At 38.5% G+C, this 21,574-nt stretch overlaps 2 protein-coding genes across 3 annotated transcripts in view; both read right to left on the bottom strand.

Annotated features, from left to right (window-relative positions):
* The window catches only part of SLC12A1 (solute carrier family 12 (sodium/potassium/chloride transporter), member 1), a 46,940-nt gene extending 36,792 nt beyond the window's left edge, over positions 1 to 10,148 (bottom strand). For both annotated transcript variants that reach the window (XM_008938557.1, XM_008938558.1), the window contains exons 1-3: positions 9,738 to 10,148; positions 4,464 to 4,598; positions 4,146 to 4,221 (exon numbers count right to left, since the gene is read on the bottom strand). In XM_008938557.1, the coding sequence (XP_008936805.1) occupies positions 4,146 to 4,221; positions 4,464 to 4,598; positions 9,738 to 10,148 (622 nt within the window). The remainder of the gene's footprint in view (positions 1 to 4,145; positions 4,222 to 4,463; positions 4,599 to 9,737) is intronic.
* Positions 10,149 to 16,748: 6,600 nt separating this feature from the next.
* On the bottom strand, positions 16,749 to 16,997 carry CTXN2 (cortexin 2). The gene has a single exon (XM_008938556.1). The coding sequence runs from the start codon at positions 16,995 to 16,997 to the stop codon at positions 16,749 to 16,751; it is 249 nt and encodes an 82-aa protein (XP_008936804.1).
* Positions 16,998 to 21,574: the final 4,577 nt, after the last annotated feature.

Here is a 21,574-nt window from a genome sequence, read left to right as displayed (position 1 = left end):
TCTTTCCCTGCAAAAAGTAGTTTCAATCTAACACAAGACAAACATCTGAAAATGGAAATACTGTCTTTTACATGTCGTTTACTTTAACAAGTAGCTTGCAATGTGTAATCTTAGACACCCTAGAATCTTGTTTTGTTTTTAACTGATAACACAAAAGTGTATAATTAAACAGAAATAATTATACATCTAAAGATCAGTGATAGGTGATTAGTTATAGGTGAACTGGGTTTCAGTGTGAGTAAGACTGTGAAATCTAAGTATGTTTCTAATCTTTGGCTATATGGTCAGGTTTCTGTTCACTTTGTAAAACTATGTGAGTAGAAGGTGCCTAATATGCCTTGGAATCATAGAAACACTGGTTGGAAATGACTTCCGAAGGCCTGTAGTTCAGTCTCCCGATCGTAGCAGAACTATTTCCAACACAGTGTTAAATCAGTGATGTTTTTGGCTAGCTGGATCTTGAAAAGCTCCATAGACAAAGATGCCACAGCCTCTCTGGATTACGTGTTCCATGGCTAGACTACCTGCCCAGTGAAAAAGTGTTTCTTTGTGTACAAACTGGACTGCCCAGGCTATACTTGTGGCCATTGCTTCAGTTGTATTTTATGGCACTACCAGGAAGAGTTCAGCTTTGTAGTTCTGGAATACTTTCTTGTTTCAAGTCAGGTGAAGAAATTATTATGTCATTTTTCTCTCAACTTTTATCTTTTTTTTTTTTTTTCGCTCCTTTCTATGAGAGGAGAGGATGATTTTTATTTTTATTTTTTTAAAAAAGAAACAATTCTGATTTGGTGCCAAACATGGAATCAGTTTTTAGTTTTATCTGAACTTGCTAACTGTTACTGAATAGCTCTCTTTTTTTCCATAAGGTACATAGGTCTTCAGTGTGGAACTGAAGACTACACATTGCTTGTAGGAATATTTATTGACCAGGGCTCATACAAACCTGTGGTCCTGCAACTGAAGTATTACAAACACATGAATTTATCTGCTGTATTTCTACCTTCTGGCTCCCAACTCAAATTCCTGACTTTAGTTCATACTGAATGGTTATTGACACCCAGTCCCTGAATGAATGTTCTTTGGTGCTTAAATTATAGCCATGTTATCACAATCCTTTAAGACAGACCAATGTAATGTGTGAGATATAAACGTTATATGACATAGTGTAGGATATTTAAAGTACTTTGAGCCTCTAATAAAGCATATTTATACTATTGATTTCTGAACTCTTACTGTATCTAGTCATGCACCTATTTTCCATGCAAGTCTGTATAAAAAAATCCAAATGGTCATTCCTTTTAGTCAGCTTCTGTTACATAGAAGCATATTGTTAAACCATGCAAATTTTGTTTCTGAGAAGTGGCTGAATATGACTTTTAATCAGCTGATAACTCTTAAATTAATTGATTAAGTTAGACACATTATTCTTGAAGTAGGTTTGAAATTATTTGATAAGTGCATGTATTATACTTAAGGACTGTTTTTACAGGATTTTCTATTGCATTTCACAATTCATCTTGTTAACATGTATATGATAAATAGGGCCAGATATTTTGCTAATTCAATGAGTAATACCTGCTTGGGAAGGCTTTAATGTTAATTTTAAAAAGTATTGTAACACTTAGGAAGAAAAGTCCATAAAATGAAGTGATTCAACTGTAACACTGTAGCAATATAACATAAGGTAGCATAATTGCAATGTTTGGGGCCAGATTTTCAGTTAATATAAATTTGGTGGTTTTCCCTGCCTTTGGCTAACCGCTCCATGTATAGGTACAAATACAGACTTTGGAGAGTTCCAAGATATTAGGTGGAAATACCATACCTATTTTGGACCTGGAACCTTGTAAGAGCCATACTGTCCCTTTTTTCCCAACTGATGATAAATGGAGAACCTTGTTGGAATGTTATTTTTTTCCCCTTGCAAGGGCTTTTACCTGAGGCAGACTACCAGGATATATAAATAATTGGGTTTTCTCTCTTGGACCCTCTAATGATGAGGATAAAAATGGTGCCCAGATGGTGGTTTTACAGACTCATTTAATTCCCATGTTAGTAGCAGTACCCAGGGAAATCCTTGACCCTTGGTGATGATGAACTTCCATCTCTGTTCTCCTTAAGCAGCTTGGCTAGGGACTTAAAGCTCATTGCTTATAAGACATTCAGAAAATGCATTGAGAAATTATTCAAATGGAATTTAATGTCTAATTTTCAGAAGTAAAACTAACCTCCTTACATAAGGCATGCAGTTTTAAAAAGCAACAGCAGAGCAATAAACCGTAAGAAAGGAGAGTCTGCTTATCAATGAATTAAAAGGGTAAAATTAAACGTGAAAGCAGAAAGGCTGTAACTGATGATGGTGCAAATTAATGTTAAAACCTGATTAAGGTTTAGATTGAAAACCAGGCATATGGCTGCTAAGTAAGTTGTTCTAAAATGAATTACTCCTGCCTGTGGCTATTCTCACACCTCAAAACAAAGTAATACTTCTTGATGATCTCAATAAGTTACTAAACTGCCCTTAAAAACTAATTTTGCGTGAAACCCCGGAGCAAAGTCTTGGCAATATTAAGATGCAGAATTTTCATGGCAAGGCATATACTTATGAGTGCCCTGGGCTGCATGCCCTCATTTGGTATGCATCATAAAACCAGCAAGCACTCCTTTGTCAGGCACAGTGCTAGAGCCACGCATGGAGCACTGCAAAAGTAGTAAAGTTCTTCCGCTTAGTTCTGGACCTTTTACTGTTGGGTACTTTTTCTGTTTCTGTCTCTGTAAGTTTGTGGCTGGATTTTTTTCTTAATAAGCATTTCAGACAGAAACAGAAACATAGGGTGTTGGAATGGATTTCTGCAGATCATCTCGTCCACCCCCTTTGCGCTCTGCTTTGGGACACCAGTGCTCAAGATCTCACCTTATATTTCATTTGTTTCTCACTCAGTCTTGCTGAAGTGAGACTTCTGTGAGGTCACTGTGTTTTATTGGAAATGAGACTTCAACCATGCAAAATTTTGGAGAGGTTTTACTTTGCTGTTTGACTTCCATTAGCAAGGAAGTGCATGAGACATTCAGTCTGAATTTGAGCACTGAGTTTTAACTGAGACCAGGAGAATTGATGCCCCAAGGCCAAAGTTTGGACTCCAGCTTGTGTTTTCTTATTATTTCCATTTTGTGAGAATCCAAAGTGGTCTATTTACCATCCACCCTTTGTATTGTTTTTTATGACATCTGGGTGCCAATCAAATATTGGAGCCCCATTACTCTAGACTGTATGATGATGTAATGCAGAGTGACACTGCTTTTGCAGGCCACATTTCTGTGCTTCCCCAGAGCAGTAGCTCTAAAAGGAAGTTGTACCAAACTACTACTGATACATTGCACCTTACTGAGCTGCTCTTCTAGTTGCTGGAGATTCTTGCACTCTTGTGAGCACTTATTTCTTACTGGTTTCATTGAACACTCAACAATGTGCTGGGTGGAGGCCTTGGGGCCCTGTCTCTCAAGGACTGGAATCTCAGATTTGGATTAATTAAATTGCACAATGAAGAAGCAAAAACATGGTACAAAAAGAGGTGTACTTGGTTAATTTATATGAAAGCTGTAGCAGAGTTTTTAAAACTTGGTCTTTCATAGTACACTAGTGTCTTGTGCTATACTATAGTTAAAAATAACAAAATCATGGTGAGATGAGACCACCTTCCAGTTCTGTTTTCATCTTTGCAGAAAAGTGTGAAGAAGTGTTGTTTTTAATATGTAGATGACAAGGTTTGGGATTCACAGATACACAAAGTGTGAACTCTTAAAGGTTAACTCTGTACACACATTAGAAATTGGCCCGAGTCATGAAGTTTACATCTGTTACAAGATCTAAATACAAATTTCACTAAAGCTTAGAAATACTCAGATGTGATGATCATATGCATAGTTAACACATCTATGCCTCTAAGCAGTAATTTGGCTGTGAGTCTGGAAAATTCCAATAGTTTGGAGGATTAACATCTTTTACCCTGGCAAGCATTTGAAAACATTATTTAGTTCAACATGCAAATGCACATCTCAGATTATATATTAATCATGCTCTTGTATAGTTTATCCTCTTTATCCCTTTCACTGTTGAAAATGATATTAAATGAGATACATACCAATTCCTGCTTGACCTACAATCCAGGAAAGTCGAATAAAAAGCATCACACCCCAAATATTAAGCATACATCTTACCTAGGTTTTAAACAAAAAAAAAAATACTGCATTAGTGCAATGCAGAAAGAAGTGTTAACAACCAAAAGGGTGACAGTGTGCATTGCAGGCTTGAAAAAGCACCCCAAACATCCCTCAAATCCACTTCCCTCTCTTACTTCTTAAAAGAACTTAGTGTTGTGGAACTGATCTTAAAGTTTCTTTTCTTTTCTTTTTTCTTTTTTTTTTTTTTTTTTTTTCAGAAATGCAGATAAGTTTCTCACCAGCACACCCTTCACCCATCCGAACTTGACAAATCCTGTTTTGTTTTCTTCTTCCTTGCTGACTGCTGTCTCATCTCCAGCGGTGCTTTCTCCATTAGCCACTCTCTCGACTGAGCCGGTGCTCACGGCTATGTTCTGAAGGATCACACAGAAAACAAATACAGTTTTGTGCCAAGCAAAGGACACCTGGCTGCATAAGAGAGCCATGGAATAAAGGAGTTCCAAAGAAGATCAGGTTTTACTATCTCTGGAGTAGAGTGCAGTATTCTCCTCACAACAGGCACCAGCAGGTGGGCTTGCTAACAGCAAGAAAAGATTAAAGAACCTCTTAAGCAGAGTAAATACATTATTATCTGCTATTAAATTGTTTTTATTGTAAACTATATCCAACATATACATTGCGTTAGTATGTTAGTAGAGCATCTAACATAATGAGTGTCTCATGGTTAGCCTCTACGTGTTGCTGCAACAATTTATGAATAATGCTAAGTGTAGAAACAGGGATAATTGCTTGCTAGTGAAAAGAGACCTAGCTGAGTGCTGCATGGCAGTTATGTGATGAACTCTGGTGTTTTCTGTTGGATAAAGTACAAATGTAATTGCAGCAGCAAATGGGTAACATATTCTTGAGAACAGTCAGAGAAATGCGAGTGAAATGTAGTAAATAATACAGTAAATGAATAATCCTTTCTGTGGTTTAGCCACCTCTGGTTTAAACATAGTAGACAGGATTAGGGATTCCCGTATTTGTGGTGTAACTAGAATAAAGATGCAAAAATTCTGTATTGCTCACATCCAGTTACAGACATAAACCTGTATTTTATCTCTTCAGCTCCTCTGCCCCAGAATCTTTGAGACATTTTAGAATCATAATATGTTTCTTGTGGCTTGAATAGGCATTAGTCATGGTACTGAGGTTTATATTAATTGTCACTGATGCTTTTTTTTTTTAATTTTTAATTTTATTTTTTTAAAAAATACAAATTTCTGTCTGGTTTTGCAAAAGGTTGGCATTAGTTTAACAATTGCCAGGTACTGTGTGGGTCCTCTGCAAAGACCTTCAGGAAGGACCACGTACCTTGCAGGTATATGTCTGACAGAGAGTAATAGGTTTAGGGTTTGGGGGGTGAGGTGTTGGGGAGGAGAGGAAGAAGATATTTCCAGCTTAAGTGAACAGGTCAAGGAGGGAAAACATCTGTGACTCTGTGAAACATATGAGGTTTTTTATCTTGCTTAAGCTTCAAGGTTGTTTCTATATTTTTTTCCATAGACTTAAAAAAACCCAACAAACAAAACCAAAACAGACATAAAGACCATCTGTATATGATGCTTATGCTAATCTTTGAACTCCCCCCTCATGGATGGGGGCTATAGCCGCTGTGATGCAAGGTTGTAGAATGCCTTTGACAAAGTAAATTCAGCATTGTTCTCACAAATGAGAAATAAGTGACTGGATAATACATTTTGGCATGGATTAAACCTGGTGCCTATGGTGGTTTTGGTCCTAAGTGAAATGGGAATACAAAATCTATTGAAAGCCTGTGACTTTGAGCTCCTGAGTTACTTAGATAATTTTGACAATTCTTACTCTAAAATAATAGGGGCCAGTTCTTACTCTAAAATAATAAGGGCCATATTTGCTCAAAATACAGTAAATCAGAATAAGTTAAGGAAGATTAACAGAATAATGTGAAGGTTTTTGCTACAGTACTTAGAATTTCAAAAACAAAGCAAAAAAAGTTTAGTCTCCGTATTTGAAAAAAAGTTGTTTCCTATGTACTTTGAATTAACTTGTGCTCTCTATGCCATTATCATAAATTATGGCCTTAAACCTTCCATAAATACATTTTAAATTGGTGTGCTTTAGTGAATGATTGGTTATTTACCAGGCAGCTGTACCTGTGCTACTCATGCATTAAGGATGTGGAATAAAAGTGACAGAACATTTTTGAAAAGCTACCAAAATAAACAGCTAACTGCTTTTTTTTTTTCTTTAAAAAAAAACACAAACAAACAAACAAACAAAAAAACCAAAACAAAACCCCAACATTTTCCTTTCCTTGTTTCAGAACAGTTCAGTCTTCATCTCTCCTGGGGCTAAAGATGATGAGCTCATCAGGTCTCTGTACTAAGTGTGAAGAGTAGCCAAGATGAAGAAAGGTTAGATGATTTCTTATGTAGGGTAAATATCAAGCCTAAGTAATTATCACCAGCCATCAGCTGTGAAACAGCACTTAGACTGTTTTTTAAAGGATTTAATTGGCGATTTGTGGCTTAATGTGTGCAAAAACTGACACGTCTTGCTAAAAGATGACACACATTTGACTCCAGAAGTGTGGCAACTAGACATTTGAAGTTCTTTTCAGCCTGCCTTACACTCTGACATTTAAAAAACTACATATTTAAAAAGTGTATTAAATATTAATATTTATCTTCTGATGTTAAGCTCAGCGTCAAAGCACAATGGGAATGCTTATGTGATGTTTAGCAATCTGAAGTCAAATATATGTAATTTCTTAGCAGAATCTGGCAATGGGCTTTAACAGGACAGTTGTCTTCAGCAATCTGAGCTTCAAAAAAGCTGGAGGTGAGGGGAGTGGGATTGCCCTGGAGTACAGTGCAGTAAGCCTAGATCTTAGTGTTAGAAGAAAAAAGGCATAAAGCACCTTCTCCAGAACAGCATCTTTGGCTATTAGTCTAACCTTCATACACACTCAGCGTGACATTTCCTCCCCTCCTTAGCTTTGGCTATAGAGCGTGCTGCACACTGGGGCTGGGGGATAGGCACCCCAGCCAGCTGCACATACTGCTTTTGCCTCCTGGTAGGAGCTCAGCCTTTTCATTCCACCTTAATTCCCTTCCCTGCTAAGCTACTATTTGATGACCTCATGTTTGTTTATTCTTCAGAATAAGCTCTGTAGACTGAAGTGATTTGTCCAGGGTCACAAAGTGAGTCTGTGGGACAGCCAGGAATGGATTCCATCCATGTTAATGGCAGGTTGGTTGTTCCAGTGCTGTGGTTGGTGGCTCCCAGACCAGGCCCACAACTCACATAAGGGCACAGTGGCTTGCCAGTGTCACAAGGATCCCGTTACCTCTGACATTCACCGTCCTATTTTGAGAAGCACAAGATTCTCCTTCTGTAAGCTGGATACTGGAAAAAGCCTGAGAACAACCAAGCTTGGTGATGCTCTTTGCTCTTCCCTAATAGTCCCAACCTGTGAAGCAATTTTCGCTTTGTTTTATTCTGGGACAGAATCTGCCTTCTTTTTATTCTTCTCTAAGTGAAAGCCTCAAAAATAACTAAACAAATTTATATAATTTTGTTTGAAATAAACCATTGAGAGATGCAACAGCAAAAAATCCCGAGTTTTCTGATAGTGGTCAAGACTGAAAATCCCTTAATATGCTAATGTTCACTACATGTTCATTCAGCATTATGTTCAAAGCCAATACACTGTTTTTCTCCTTTCTGGTTATTACTGAAGTAAATTATTTCTGTAAGAGGAAGTTTCTTCTGGTCCAGAAATATATTTAGTCCCTCGAGTAGCAGCTTATACATCTGTAAATTAGTAGGGTCACAAAATTCATGTTCTTTCTTCTTCACATCTACTTTGCATTCATTTTTTTTAAACGATGACCCAGGTAGCCTTTCTACTTTCTTTATAAGCCATTTCGTACAGGTCTGTGGAGACCTTTATTTACATAAATCGCATCAAAACTAGAAAACTGTCCTAATAGGATCTTTAAAGAATCTGATCCTAATATCCTAAAGGCTATTTATTTGCTTGATGTCATTACTTTATATTAATTCTTAGGATAAGTGAATCCCCAGAGAACTGGAGTTTGAACAGGATCTGGGCTAGCATCCAAAAAATCGGATGCTTGTCTAAATAATTCAGACCTAAGTGTGTAAAATGGAATGCAATGATGATGAGAGTGTGTTTTCTCTGGAGATTTCTTTTTTCACTATTGCTCAACTCAGAAAAAGAAGATTTTTTTAGTGGCTTCTAGTCTGACTATAGAGGTGATGTCTCTCTTTTCAGCCCTGCTTTGACAAGCACATAGTTAAGAACCTCAAAACAGGTTTGATTTTAATTCTGTAAGTAGATATATCCTGTGTCTCTCTTCTGCTTTTTATATATAACTTATAATTGTGGCTTAAAGGAGAAGAATCTAATTTTACCAGAGTCAGTAGAATATCATATTATTCCACTGTTTTGAAGTAGTTTTTAAAATAGTTTAACTGTTTCAAAGCGCTTAGTCTAGTTGTTTCCCCAGAAGTTCTCATTACAGCTTTCCACGCTTTTATTTTGCACAGTGGTGATTCTTCCACATACGGAAATCAAGCCTTAGATAATCTAGGTAGTTGAATAGACAGCAAAATTTATCCATCTACATGTCTGAGGCATTAACATAGCAGTTAGCAAAAATCTGGTATTTAAGGCTTAATATTTCCGACTTCTCAAATTCTTCCTTGTAGAAGTTTTGAATGTGCAAACCCCAAAGGATTATACCTGACCAATGTATATTCTTCTGGCAAGTAGCCATAGAGGGTGACAAAAGTGAGGATTATCCCAATTGTTTGGTATTTTGATTTGTTTTGGTACTTTGTTGTTCATTTAATGAGTGTAAGCCCTAAATTAATTCACTAAATCAGTACCTGAAAATGGTTGTCTGCTATCACTCTTCTGAGCAAACAATTTCAACCTCAACACCCTTCTTCTGGATTCTTTCTTGCCATTTGAATGGTTTCTTACAGCAAAAAAAGGCTAGTGCTTTGGATTTCCGATTAGTTGAAATTGCATTTACGGCATATAACACTTTTTATAATACCTACAGATATTAGTGAATACAACAGAGGGATATATGAAATTTAGTTATGGATTCATGTTAAATTCAAGTTTAGGATAAGTGTGAATTGTGTAGTTTGGTTAAATTATGAATCGATATTCATCATCTGCTATCCTAACTCTTAAGTGAAACAGCAAAGATTCAGTAGTTCTATATTTTTAGACAAGATTAAGCTATCTTTTTCTGCTAAACAAATACAGTCAAGTAAATAAGTATTTATTTCTTAATAAAAATCTTTGCTTTGAGCAGGGCATGGGGCAGAAAACATACTGTAGCCACCAAAGGAAATATAGCAAGTGATTATGTGTACTTTTTTTCTTGGGCAAGGTCCATGAATTTAAGGACTTCCTCATATTAATAAACAGAATTAACAGCCTGGAAATGGAATAGAGAAAATTTGTATCTTTCCTTTCCACTTACCTTTGCCAGTTGTTCATGAATTTCTAATAAGCTTGGTCTGTTGAGCTTGTTCCCACTGACGCTGCCAGTGTTTCTGTAATAATCAATTTTGGGAACTGGGTCCACTGTGTTATGGCCAAAAGTCTGTAGATAGTACATTTTAGTGTGAGTATCATATGGATGTAAACTAGCTTCTGTTTTCTCCCCACTTTGAAGGAAATTGTCATATAATTCTTTTTTTCCTGGTCTGTAACTGATTCTCAGTCTGTTATGTGCTTCATCAGTAAAAGATGTTTCTTCATAATGTGGTGGGTCAGAGCCCACATCCTCTTGGGATGTTTCATTGTTGTCATGGCTTTCATTAATTATGTTTACTTGAAACCGATTTGCATTTGGATCCAAGAATACATTTGGCGAATTATTCATCGACATCTTCAGGGATGCTGTAGAGTTGGGTCACTGATCCGGTTACTCTGCGAGGCTGCAGCTAGTTAGTTGCAACGACAGCAAAGGGTTTAGTGCTGTTGCATATGAAATCTTTGCTCCTTGAGTAACAAAATTCTGAGAAATTTTTCTTGAAGTCTCTAAGCAGTCTTCCTAATATTGTCGGCTGTATCTCTGCCATAAAAAATATTGATAAAACATTTCTATTAACTTGCACAGTTAGATAAATTTTCAACCCCAGGCTCTCCCCCACATCACCCAATATCTATGAGACTTGTCATCTTATGACTTGAGTAAAAAAATTAGTTGAGTCAAAGATTGTGTTTGTGGGGATGTTTTTATCTGTGACTGATGCACTCTGCCCCTTAACTGAACTGGTGGTAGTTTGGTACAGGCTCCAAAGGAGGTGAAGGCCCAAGCTGTAAGCAGGCCAAGAACTCCTCTAGCTTCAGTCTGTTTTCTGAGAACCCACAAAGGAGCACTGACACAGTGAGCATCTATACCTATGGTCTTGGAACACTGGTCATGCAATTAACATGTGAATAGTGGGTGGCTTTTCCAAGCCTCACTTATCAAGGGACAAAGAAAGTTGTGGGTACAAGGACTCTCATGAGAACCTTTTTTCATCACGTGTATTTTGACTACAAGCCACTTTATGGCAGCCTGAGTGAGCCTTTGTCAAGCTCACCCAGCTAAGCAGCCTGGCTGCGTGGCGGTGATCTCCACTTGAGCTGGGATGCCGCTCAAGGTTGCTCCTCGAGGCAGAGACCTTCCACCAACAGCAGAGCTTTATTAAGTGACCCATACCACACATAACTTTCTAGTATGGTAACTTATTTTGTCTTGGTAACTTTGATTCGTGCCTTGTTAGTTTCACATCATTGTTCAGATAATTGTACCATACTGTAATAGAGTGAACCTTGCTGTCAAACTTTAGGTTGCACTTTTTAACATCATGTTAAAACCACTTTTGCTAATACCTTTGATGTTGATTCTTTAAACAATCACTTATTCTTCAATCAATCAATCAATCAATCACTTAATGACCAATAACTGGCATAGCTGTCAGGATGCTAGATCCAGGTTTGCAACACCATCTTTATAAAATGGGCTTTGGATCAGATTCTAAGTACTTAAAATTGATTTTCCAATATAGTATTTCTTTTAACAATGCAATGTTTACTTAAAGTCAGGGAAAGTGTAAGCAGTACAAAGGGTGTGACACAAGATTCCATGAAGTCCGTTTATGGTTTATGTTCCACTGCAGCATTATGATACCATGTAATATTTCTCTCATAATCTGGAATTAAATTTGCACAAAAAGCTTCAATCAAATGTATTTTTTAAATTTAACTACAAAAGTTACACTTTAAGTTTTCATTAGTTCCAGGATGGTGACAATTTATAACCAGGAAATTAAGATATAGCAAAATGTTAATTTTTTTCTGTAAATAAAATTAATATAAGATGAAGGAATGAATAGACAACCAAAACAGATAAAAATTATAATAAATTATCATAAATAGATAATAGAAATAAAAATGAAATATATTTTATATATATTAATTTTTATATTTTATAGACACATAATAGAATAAATAAATAACTACAGTTAAACTGAGAAATATTCACAGTAGTCCTAGGCATTGGAAGCTTCATAGAATTTTACACTCAGTTTTACATTTGTACATGACCAAAACACCATTTAAGATGATTTGAAAGAAATTGTAGCAAGTCATAGAATCACACAGGTGGGAAGGGGATGTTGGGAGCTTACCTAGTCTAACTTCCCATTCAAAGCACAGGGAACACTGAGTATGATTCAGGTTACTTAGGGCTTTTTCCAGTCAGATCTTAACATTCTCCAAGGGCAGATTCTACAACCTGCCTTGCGAACCTATTGTAATACTTAATTCTCCTCAAAGTGTGGGTTTTTTTTTCCCCCTGTATATCCAGTTGAAATCTTCTGTGTGTGTCACTCTGTGACTATCATCTGTCACTCTCCTGCTGTGCACCTCAGTAAAGAGCATGGCTCTGCCTTGTCGGTAATCTCCTCATCAATACTGGGGGGCTGCTTATGTTCTCCTAATGCCTTTTCTTCTGGTCAAACAAGTCCCACTTGCTTACAGGGCAAATGTACCTACCCCTGAGCATCCTGGTGGCCCTTCATCAGACACACAAAATGATTAACATCTTTCTTACATGGGCAGGTGTTGGGAGCACAGGTAGACAGAAACTGGGTTCTAGGTGCAGTCTGACTGCCCAGTAGCAGAGAATGATCACGTTGCTTGTTCTGCTGGCTGTGGTCCTGTTAACACAGCCCAAGGACACTGTTCACCTTCATTGCTCCCAGGGCATGGAGATGACCACTCTGTAGCTTGCTGCTCACCAGATCCCTTCCAGGAGAGTTGCTCTCTGCCAGTGAGGCCCCAGCCTGTATGGTGCAGGAGTTTACTCTGAGGTACAGATTTGCATTTGTCCTTGTTGAATGTCATGAGATTCCTGTTGGCCCATTCCTCTAGCCCATGCAGGTCCCTCTGAGCGGCAGCCCACAGAAAGGTGAATATGTGACAGCTGTACAACCTGCTTCCTATCTCCACTCTCCCACACAGACACCCTCAAAAAAACAAGAACACAAAAATCCCAAGAGCAAAAGGGATACTTATATTTAAGGCCGTTAGTGGGTTAAATACCTTTGCAGCAATTTATGGCATCACCTAGATGTCCTAGATTACCTGATCCTGAAATGAACTGTTGAAACAATGGCAATCCATATGTCCTGAAACATACTTCTGAGGAGATAAGGAAGTCTGATTGTATAGACCAGTATAACTCAGTAGGAGAGCAGGTCTGTTCAAACTGACTAAAACAGAGCATGCTTAGACATTGAAACTCTGCAGGTCTGTGTAAAAGCAGAGAGTTTTAGAATTAAAATGCATCTATATAAAAGACTATATGAACTGAAGACCTGGATAAATAAGCCCATTAGAGGCATTTTTTTAAAGTTTTGTGCTTTCACAAGAAGTTGGACTAGATGACCTCCAGAGACTTTTTTCCAATTTATATTTCTCAGTGATTTTGTGAAATGCATTTAGCCCTTTGGGACTTAAAGATAAAATACTGCATCAATTTTTATACCTCAGCAATGTAAATTTTCTCTAAAATCACATCTCAAAATTATAATTTTAAGAGCTGATAATCAAATGTCCTCTGTCTTGAGTATGAGATATAGCTAAAGCATATTTTCTCACTTTTTCCATCAGCTATAGATAATATTCTGCTGTAACCTCTCTGCTATGATATCACTTTATAATCCCCTTGTGTTTCTGTGGTTTTTCCTGCTTAATGTTTTGTAAGCCTCATAACATGTTTTGTTACATTTATTTAGTTTAGTTTATTTCTATTGGGCACGGATGATCAATATTATTATTATTACTGCTACTACATATTTCTGATCGTTGATAATATTCGGCTTCCTTTAGCCTTTTAAAATTGCAAGGAAGTGTTTCATCTTCAGACATGAAGGACCAAACCCAAATCTTTTCTCATCAAGGTCAGTGAAAGTAGGTTTGTTTCCATCTTCATGGCTGAATGCTATCCTGATTCTTTGATGACAATAAGACTTTTGCCACCAAGTAAAATGATTCTGTAATTTCACTGTCTTATTTCCATAATATTACTGTTTTGCTAGGAAAAGAAAAATCTCTTACCTTTCTGCTGTTCTTGAAAATAATACTTTGATTTTCACAGTGTATTTCCAGAGGTCTCTCAGCTATGAGTTGCCATTAATTTTGTGTTTAGTATTCGAGCATTACACATAAATAATCAAGTTTACCTTATCCAGGAAAATTTAACTTACCATTCAGTCCTGTGTTTTTAGGGAAGGACAATCTGCTTCTTTTATTTGTGCATATAGCGTGTCCCTCTCTTTGGGGCGTTACAGACTCTGCCTTATTGGCCAGATTTTTCTCCTGCTTGATATATGAAATAGACAATCCAATCCCTCTCTTGCAAAACATTTCTAGATGGTGATTTAGGGAGGCATTCTAGCTAGTTAACTATTAACCAGCAAATGTTCCTATCCATTACAATTACTGGGTTTATGGTATTGCAAAATTTCTGAAGGGGCCTGAAAATACTTTTGTTATCTCCATTTCCCTCCCAGCTATGACTGATTCTGTGCACAGATTATGATCTCCATATTTTTCAGTTTTGCATCTATGCATGGATATATATATGGAGATCACAAGAGTTCAGGCTTCTCCTCAGTCTGTTTTATGTGGAAGAGTTGCCAGTGAAGTCAATAGAATCAGTCGTTGGTGGGTCCCCTTGTCCCCCACGTGGTTTTGAACCATTTGCTCATAATCTCGTTCAAAGTTTTACTCTGTATACTCAAGGGAAACCTTTGAAAATTTTTACTCTCTGTATTCTTTCTGGGACAGCTGTCTCCCTGTTCTTTTTGGGGGTGCAGAGAAGAGTGAGCAGGAAATGATGAAGCTTTGTAATCGTGAAGGAATTTGAGAATTGGTTCTAGCAATAGATTAAGACAAAAGTAGTAAGACAGTATTGGGGTATTTTAGGTATGTCTGCCATGTTTGCTGTGTAGTTTAGAGATAACCGAACTATATTTAACCCAGATAACTGAAGTATCTTTAGCACTCTAACCTGACAGCGCAGAGCTCAGCTCTGCTGATTAGGTGTACGCAGAAAGAAGAGCAGTGTCAGGTCCCTGCAGTGGACGATCCTATCCAGCAGATCCCATGAATCAGTGCACTGTAGTTAAATTAACTAGCATAAATACAATATACTGAATCTCTGAGGGTCTGGTGTTTTTTCTTATGCAGAATCTGAAGCAGCTTAAAAGCTATTACGTTTGCAAAATTGTTTGGTTTATAATTCAAATGGAGTAGTGTAGATTAGTGTTGGCTGTTCCTCTCTTAGACAGGAGATTCGTGTCCTTCCCTGTAAAACCAAGTATTTCATGCTCCAAACGGCACTGGAGGCCTGCTGTTCCACTAGCTGCCTCTGCCTAGTATATAGGGCAAAAGGGACAACATGTATTTTTCAGAATACATGTGAAAGAAACCAACTGCTGTAACTGATTTCCTTGTCTTTGCTCCTCTTTGCAAACAGAGCTGTTTAGCAAAAGTGATGGTGCTTAAAATTCCAAAGCCAACTCTCCTAAAAACTGAAGGGAATATCTGTCAAGTGCTGTCACACTGGCTAAACAGCTGTGTGTATGACCCTGAGTACCCAGATTTGAGTCTCTGATTTCACTGGTAGTTCTTCTGCCTTGATAGGATCTCCTGTGACCAATTCTTCAGTTTGACAATCCAGATCATACATTGTGTACAGTTATGGAAGCATTAACTGAAAAACTAGCTGTGGAGAGGGGCTGGAGAGTACTGAGATCTCCAGTCAGCTCTGGACCTCCATCCCTTTCATGCTCTGGGTACAAGTGAGTATGCAGCATGACTGTCTTTGCTTTGGCCTTTCCAACCTGGTAACATCTGCTGGGAGCTGTTAACCAGACAGTTTAAGTTCCAGTTTAAACTGAGCCATCTTCTGCAACCAGGTGGAGTAAAAAATTCACGTCTTGAGCAATTCAGCTAGACTATGAAATTGGTGACTTAATGTTCACTTTTTGTCTTTCACCTAAAATTTTTAACAGTATGGGAGACATTTGTGGACTAGGACTGTGGTGGTGCTAGTTCAAATTGGAATTCTGGGCAGGTAATATGTTTTATATTACTGAATGTTTGTAAAATCAACATTTTCCTTAGTGATGTTTGTTTCCCTTCTGCTATTTGTTTGACTTTCAGTTGCTGTAGAGCAGGAGAAAGGAGACCTGTTAAAAAAATACTCTCATATGAGCTACACGCTGTTTGCAGAGGACCAGATCAAGTTTCACACAAGAGAAGCAGCGTGCACTTTCCTGTAAACAGCCAGTGGTAGAGCACCTGCTTGTCTTGGAAGGTGAGAGGTGGGTTAGCAATTCATGTGATCTTTAGCTTTCCTGTTAGTTCATTATTATTGATAGTGTGTGGACCAACCCTTGTTCCTCATCTCAGGAATATGGACGCAAAACCTCTTGCAGACACCTCCTCTGAGCCACAACCATTTGTTGTGCTCTGCTTTTGTATTTTCAGTATACAAGCACAGTCTCCGAGCCTCATAAAATTCTATCAAATGAGGCAGGGAGGGAGTTACCACTCAAGCACTCACCATCCGTGAGCCTGTCTTTTGTCTTTCATGTTTCTCTCCAGCCTATCATGAGACACAGTAGAAATTAGGTCTTCCTCAGAGAGGTATCATAGGATTCTTGAAATACTTTCTGGCCATTGTAATGTTCTTACTGAATAGTTTATCGTGATATTTCTTTGTTGTTAATCACTTCTTATCTACCATTCCATGGTTCCTCAAGTAAAAGCAACGTGAAGAACCTTTTGAGTTTGCAGCAAATATTTATTTAACAAAATGGATGCCACCAATGTATCTCCAAAACGCAGGTATGTATAACAAATGTTATAACAGTTGGTTTCCAAAATGAAATCAACATCAAATTTAAGGCAGGGTATTAGTGAATTTTCATGCAAGAGCATATTCAAATGTTCCTTTATCCAACCCCTCAACTTCATCTTCCCATGTAGAAGAAGGCATACTACTGTAGGGGTCTAGCAAGATTTTGAAACATCTGATAATTAGAAGTCCCAAGAAAACACACAAAATCCCCACAAAGGCAAAGCCAGTTTTTTGCTCTAAAGTCAGAGGGAAGGCAGACATTTCGTTGACACTCATGCTGGCTGAACTGTTGCTGCAGTAATTACTGCTCATCATTGACCATCACATCCTGGAAACTCTGTGGGATTTTCACCTCTGTTGCTTCTTTGCCTGCATAGAAAAGTAGAATCAGTTTGGTTAGGTCTAAATGGCATGTGTATGTCTGAGCTGTAGCATTTGAACATTTGGAAATTAAATCCAACTTGGGTTTTAGTAGGGTCCTGTTGTTTTTTTCACATTCAAACTAATGGGATAAAATGGCAACTTTTAGCCTCTACACATTTACTGGCCTCTGTTAGGAGACGGCAAACTCAAAATTTTCTGGCTGTCTCCTCAAAACAGCCATTTCAGCACATGGCTGTTGCAGTGTTTAGTTAGTCTGGGCACAAGCTGACAGATTCTCATTTGGCAATACTCACCAAGCTCTCCACCTGGAGAAACCAGTGTGTTTTCTGAAATGGCTTTACACTTCAGGCCTTAAACTAGTTAAACTCGCATTGACCTCAAAGGGAATTTCAGCCAAATAATGTGGATTTTGCTCATGTAATTTGGCTTAAAAACCTATAATACAGATTGAGCTTTTAAAATAAAACATTGCATGTGTAATTTTGGTGACGTCTTGGGCTCCATTTTCAGAAAAATGCTGTGTGTGTTTTGAACTTGTAAAAAAGTGAGCATATTGGTAATATTTTCCCTTCACCTTCCTCTAACCATGTCCACTCTTGTGTATGAGGAAAAGTTGGTGGGAAAAGATATGGCATAAGTAAATTCCTTTCCCCTAAATCTTGCTCTCATTTATTTCTTCTCTTTGGTCTTCCCCATAAAATACATATATATCCTTCCTTTTTTTACAGGCATGGTAAACACCAGGTCTGAACACGTTCCTCAGAAGAGTTCAGGGGACTGACCCTGCTGTGTGTCCTTATGGAGGCAGGATACTCAGGCACCTCCACCCCACCACTGCCACCAGAACTCTGTGTTTCCAACCAGGAGAAACGTTTACTTTTGTCTCTTTAAGGAGATCTTATAGATTTTAATTAGGGGTAGGAACAGTTTTGCTTTATTTTAGGTTTTCTATCAGATACTAAAATCACATATTTCTTTTATCTCTATAAACAGCAGGAGAATTGGAAGGACCAGGACATCAGAAGTGCCAAAGGACAAAGGCATTTTTATTCTAAGGTTGAAGCTGGAGGTTTTTTGGCTCTTGATAACACCTATTTAACTTACACGCCTCAGGGGGAAACTCTTTGTTAACAATTCAACCGTCTTCCCCCCAGGGTATTCCCAGTATTCATTTATTTCTTGGCAGAGTAATTAGGCCACTCATAGCTCTGTGCTGCCATGGCTACACTGCTTCAGGTACCTGTGCTGCTAGCCAGTGTGCAGGGAGCACCAGTATCTCTACTCTGTGCTGCAGTCATGGCTGAAACTAGCCATATCCTGAGTCAGCCTACGATTAATAACAACAGAAAAAGTAGAAATAAGATTTGGTATTCCTGAGAAGATAGAAACAGACAGAACTTTAATCTTGTTTGGTGGCTCCTTTCTCAGTTCAGAATTTCCAAGATTTTTTAATATTATCTTAAAGAATGAAATTTTAAAAACAAGGACTAAAGTTGCAAGGCACAAGTCTTTTTCTTTTTGCAATAACCCTCAATATAGTAGGTATTAAATATTATAGTTTCCTTTTACAGTCTTTGCATATTTGCCAGAGCGTAACAACCAACATTCTGTTTATTCTATAGAGGTCTGTATGAGATCCTTCCTTGTTTTTAATAATACTCTGCTGTTTGGGTCATGCTGCTTTAATTCCTGTTAAGTTGGAGAAAAGATCCAGATATAGCCTATGGGAATTAGATGTAATGTCAACAACAGTCAATATTTATTTTCTGAAAACATATCATAGGTAAAGCCCATCTGCGCTATGGATTTTCATTGGCATACTTCCAAATTTTCTATTAAGTTTGACCTTCTGTAGGGACAGAAAAATCATAGGAAGTTCAATATCACAATTTTATGTAAAAAAATCAGTTGATCTGAACAAGAGCCAGTAAAGGAAAAAAAATTACCTTCCAAAAGTCCTGGGACACTGGGTTATAAAAATTAAATTAAAGGCTTATATGGGGGAAATTATATGTACACACTACCTGGGAAAGCCAAACCCAAAAAAGTCGATTGTTATCTTGGAAGACACGGAGAGAAATCTTATGGATAGGCGGGCCCTTGAAAACCCTGCATTTGAGCTGAGTCCAGATATGCACGTATGTGTTTGAGGTGACATTTTGTCACCATAGAGACTCATATTCCAAGAATATGACTTCTAGTCTTACTAATTTTGGAGGTTACACACTGGAATTAGTGGTCTTTGTTTGTACATTATGTGCTTGTCAGGAGATGTTATGGGACAGATCTCTGTGCAAAGCTTGACTGATGCTGAAATTTGGAATGGTAAGAAATTGATATTTTAGTTTTATTTGGCAAGAGTTTGGCTGAAACAGCTGCATGAGAAAACAGTGGGTATTTTGCTTGGGGGGTGGGGTAAGGCGGAGGTGGAATTGATTCTGGGAATCTAATATGCACCTCTCTGTTCCTTTCTTCCCTGTCCTGAATTTCAGAAATTGTAATTGAAGCCTGAAAGTTCACAGAACATTTTGCTCTAATTATGTATCACCAAAACTGTGGTACCAAGACTGACCTTGAGTGCCTTCTTACTGCTTTCACATTTCAGTGCTGAGTACAGGTTATATGTCCTCTCCGGGTTAGTCAGATACCATTTCATTTGCTGCAGTGTGTCAAGATGTGAGTCAGAAGACTGTGAATACTAACTAAGCTGGCCTGGATCCAAAAATCCTTGAAGATAACCTTTAGGGCAGAATGATAGGGACAGGCACTATATCAGTTAGAATCTGCAGAGTCATTTTGTAGGGGCTGCCCTCTGATATCTCTTGACTTTTTTTTAAGGGTGAAGACTCTACCCATCCTTTGATTCATTGCCTGTACAAAAACACTGGCATAAAGGCTCCTTAACATCCTGCTGTGAAATAAAAGGCCATTGGAGGCCCTCGTGAGGCCAGAAGAAACAAATGGAGTCCTAGAGAAAACAGGAATGAGGAAAACAGCTTAGCATGTAGACCACTGAGGTAAGGAGGGTAGAGGTATGAGCTGGGGGTGCTGGGTGCACCTATGGAGGGTGAAGGGGAATGACATAGCCACTAAATATTGTGAGGCAGCTGGAAAAAAGATCTCCAAATTCTTATTCTAGCAGCATTACCAGCCCAAGTCTGCCAATGTTTGGTGAGGAGATCCCAACCCCAGCTCTTTGGTGATTTGGGTGTCACTTTTTTCAGACCTAGCCTTCACGTTTTCCGATACTGAGGAGGTTAACACCAGTAAGCATTGAATAATATTATTTCCTCAGTAATATTCCCTGTAATTGGGGTTTCAGTCCTTTCCTCATAGAACCCCTTATAATTTGGGGTATTTTTTGGTAATTGCTCAGTACTGGAAATAAGTACCTTTTAACGTCTGCTCAAGCTGGGAGCATTCATCCTCTTGGCATGATTAAGCCTCAGGTGCCCAAGAACTCACTTCATAAACGATAGTGTGTAACAAAATGGACTGTATCAGTTGCCATCTGTTCTCCCCTTGGATGTCTGCAGCCCAGATGCTGGTTCATGCATCTGGTCATCCTGCAGGTACTTCAAATAGCTTTAGTCCTGGGTTTGTTTTTGACTGACAGCAAACCTGACTTGGAAAGGTGTTGGTAGGGACATAAACAGGCATCCCTCCGGGAGTTTCAGAAGCACCTCATTTGCACTTAATTGGAAACTCAAAATTGGAAACTGCACTTAAAAAGGAAATTGAACTGTATTCCAGGAATGCTATTAAAGAAATTAGGCATAGGAGGTGGTAGGGTGAAAGGATTAGCAAAGGTGAAGACCTAATGAAATAGAAATTGGCATGAATTTGGAATTCTCCAAAGGGTCTGAGCTATCCAAGTTAACGATATATGGCCAGAAAGAAACATTGCAAAACAGTTCTGTGACAATACAGCCAACCTGTCATGCTGCCGTTGCCATCGCCTGCCTGTAGTCTCTAAATTGATGGGGAGAAGACTCTCTTTTCAGGGTGAGGTTTATAAGACAGCAAGGTGTAAGGTAGGAAGGCCAGGGCATGGATGCCCAGCAAACAAATCCACAGCTAACTGTTCTGTAAGGAAAGCAAAGCCCCACAAAAACAGGCAGTGGTTTTGCAGCACAGTAGCTCGGGGTGCAGGCCACGCTTTTTCACACAAACAGCATTCCCTGCAAAGCAGCAGCCCAGCAGGGAGAGTTCCAGCCTTCAGATAAGCAATGAATTGCAGAAACCAGATTTTGTCCTTTGTAAATACATAAGGCTGGAGCCTCCACTGGACAAGAGCTCCGCTGTTGTGAATTCACATACGTGGTCTACATTTGGATAATACAAGAAGGCAGGAAAATAGAACATTCGCTAGCGTCACCCCTAACTTCTGCATGTGGAAAAGCATCGCCCGCTTCCCCGGGGACGGAGGCTGCGAGAGCGTGAGCACTTGCAAAGCAATTGTTGCTGCAGGAGTGCGCGGGGCCCCGCTCCCGCGGAGCGCAGCTTTC

Source organism: Merops nubicus, unplaced genomic scaffold (assembly GCF_000691845.1).
Source record: "Merops nubicus isolate BGI_N331 unplaced genomic scaffold, ASM69184v1 scaffold48234, whole genome shotgun sequence".
NCBI classification, from domain to species: Eukaryota; Metazoa; Chordata; class Aves; order Coraciiformes; family Meropidae; genus Merops; species Merops nubicus.
The sequence above is the reverse complement of the archived record's forward strand: the minus strand, read 5'-3'. Positions and strand labels throughout refer to the sequence as shown.

Bases quoted from the DNA above. Each gene is read 5' to 3' on its own strand.
- CTXN2 (XM_008938556.1), bottom strand. From the start codon at position 16,997: ATGATGAGCAGTAATTACTGCAGCAACAGTTCAGCCAGCATGAGTGTC.